Raw genomic sequence first — 2727 nt, 5'->3', positions numbered from 1 at the left:
TGGCTAAAAAATACTGCAAATTAACTATAAAATTTAATGAAGAATTCTGTTGCTAAATCAGTTTAGCAACAGAATTAGCAAATTCTAAGGCTAAATTCAGCCACTAATTTACGGTTCCTTATGGGATTAAGCTGGGAGAAGCACCCTCAATTATCTTTTGAAGGGCATTCAAGGCTCCAAACTATTAAGGGGTATAATTTTATCCTTTATTTATTAAAATTGATACAATTCTACTTAAATTAATGGACCCAAAGCTTCCATTTTCTCCCCATCCAATCGGTTGTCCTTTTGCGATGTTCATTTCAAAAAGCCTGAAACTGAGATTGACCAAAAACACATCATCCTCATCCTCTTGCCTCTGCGGGCTCGATCTTTGGTCGTCCCAAAGAGAAGCGCAACGTTTCTTGAATCCTTAATTCTGCTGCCAAACCTTTTTCCTCATCGTCCACAACTACACTCTCCAGCTCCCTGCCTCAATATCTCCAGATTGTTACGGATCTCCTAGCTCGGCTTGTGGAGGAATCGCCTTCTCTTATTGACTTCGACGATGCCATTTGAGAAATTGCAAAACCACACAGATTATTTCATATGAAAAGTGGTTTGAGCCCATACCACAATGCTATTTTAATACGAAAAGAAAAGAGTCTGGCTCTTGTAGTGGTGTGTCTATAAAAGATGACTCTTAATCCCCATATGAGGTTCCAGCAAAAGGAACCTCGTTCCTACATAATCATGTCATTCAACTTCTGTTCAATGTTGATATTGATTGGAAAAAAACAAAAGAATCCCCACGACTCATACAATTTTTTTTTTGGTAATATCTCATGAACAAATTAGTAAAAACACAAACTTTAATCATGTTGGCAAGCCAAATGGAAAGTGTTTGTCCAACCAAATAACAGCCCAAAGAATGGGAATAGAGAAGATGAACATCAAGAAATTGAGGATCCTAAGAACAGTGTGGCTAAGGTGAAAAATGTTGAGGATTTTCAAAGAGAAAATGCAAATTATATAACAGAGAAGGAGGGGAGAGTATATGTAAAGTGGATGGAAGCACAAAAAGGAAGAAGAGGAAAGGTAGGAGAAGGCGAGAGATGCATGGTCGGATGGAGCCAATTGAGATGGGGTGAGACACGCGGGATTGAAGGGGAGAAGATGGAAATTTTTCAGTCTGTTAATTTAGGGTGAAATTGCACCAATTTTAATAGATGAGGAATAAAATTACACTGTCTAAATAGTTCAGGGTGGTGAATGCCCTTAAAAGAACAATTAGCTTTCATAATGTGTAAGTGATTTTCCTTGACATATAATGAGATTTCCTAATATGCAATTATAACTTTCATATGTGCAAGTGGCCTTCTCAAATTGTGCAATATGAATCAATATGCAATTAGCTTTCATATTATGTAATTACTGAAAAAACAGCAAATTAAAAATGAAATTTATTGAAGAATTCTGTTGCAAAACCAGTTTAGCAATGGAATTAGCAATTTCTAAGGCTAAACTCCATTACTAATTCATTGCTTTCTGTAGTAAAGAGACTTTACTAAAATGCAATATGAACCAATTAATATGCAAATTTCTATCCAGTATGCAATTATCTTCCATTCTATGCAAATGAAATTCCTCTATATGCAATTTACCCAGCTTTTCACTGCCAGATTGGAGCTTTGGCAAAACCTATAGTGATCAACGGACAGTCGGACACCGGGGAGGACACAGGGAAGGAGGACAACGTTGGCGAGCAAAATGGTTGCCCTTTTTTTCCCCTTGTCTTCAATATTTCTCATCTATTAAACTTTTAATTGTAATTTGGTCTTTCTACCATCGCTCTTATTTACACTGAAGGATCTTAGCTTAGACATTTAGAAGATTTGAAGGACCATTTCCCAAATAAATTTTCGGTTGGGGATTTTTGCCTAGTTTTTCCTATATAGAAAGGAGAAAAAGGGGTGAAAAATAAAAATGTGTGTGTGTGGGAGGGGGGGTGGGTGTTTACAAGCTAGTTAGAAAGTAGAATGTATGAAACCAGAATAAGTAAGATGGGACAATGAAGGATTTTGTCTAAACCAGGAGGAGAGTAAAGAAGGTCTTGGAAGTATGGAAATGGAGGGTGAAGATCATCACCAAACTCTTGAAGCGTGATGTTAGCATCAGCCTCAATGAAAATGACACCTTCTCTATTACATTCCACCATAAGTTTCCGACCTTCACCTTCCTTGAGTCTTCCTGCGAATGGATAGTAAAATACAAGTGTTTGAGCCAATGCTTCTTTAATGACTGTGACAGGATCTTTCCCTGCAATGGAAGGCTTAGGATGATGCAAGTGTATGAATGGAATTTGGATACACAAGGCATCTTGGTTATCTCTGTTTGGAAGAAGCTTTACTTCATGAGGAGTAGACTTCGCCGGTGATATGAGCTCCGGCTCCTTTGTTCTCACAGTGAAAACAAGATCAGAAGGAAATGGTTGTACCATGGAGAAGATGAAGAAAAGAAAGAGAGAGCAATAACTGAGCAGTATGTATGTTACCTACAGTCTTTAATATAAAACCTAGTTAGAATTCAAATTTGATTCTAAATATAAAATTTCAATCCATTTTATCTCACAAAATTTATAATCCATTCTCTAAAATATCCCTATTCATTACATATATCAAGAGGATTTCCATCTAAGGGTAATTATGATTAAAAGGGACATAGGGAAATTAACTCATTTGCTATAAA

General features: G+C 36.7%; 1 protein-coding gene across 1 annotated transcript; it reads right to left on the bottom strand.

Moving 5' to 3' along the window:
* Positions 1-2002: 2002 nt before the first annotated feature.
* Positions 2003-2479, bottom strand: LOC114756557 (benzyl alcohol O-benzoyltransferase-like). Its single transcript, XM_028945506.1, has one exon. It carries the CDS (start codon positions 2477-2479, stop codon positions 2003-2005), a length of 477 nt encoding a protein of 158 aa, XP_028801339.1.
* Between the last annotated feature and the right edge of the window lie 248 nt (positions 2480-2727).

This window comes from Neltuma alba, unplaced genomic scaffold (assembly GCF_004799145.2).
Source record: "Neltuma alba isolate B1F8T4 unplaced genomic scaffold, ASM479914v2 tig00010436_pilon, whole genome shotgun sequence".
NCBI classification, from domain to species: domain Eukaryota; kingdom Viridiplantae; phylum Streptophyta; class Magnoliopsida; order Fabales; family Fabaceae; genus Neltuma; species Neltuma alba.
Note: the sequence above shows the minus strand (reverse complement) of the source record. Positions and strands in the feature narration are given on the sequence as shown.

Excerpts from the sequence above, each read along its gene's own strand:
- LOC114756557 (XM_028945506.1), bottom strand. The coding sequence starts at position 2,479 with ATGGTACAACCATTTCCTTCTGATCTTGTTTTCACTGTGAGAACAAAG.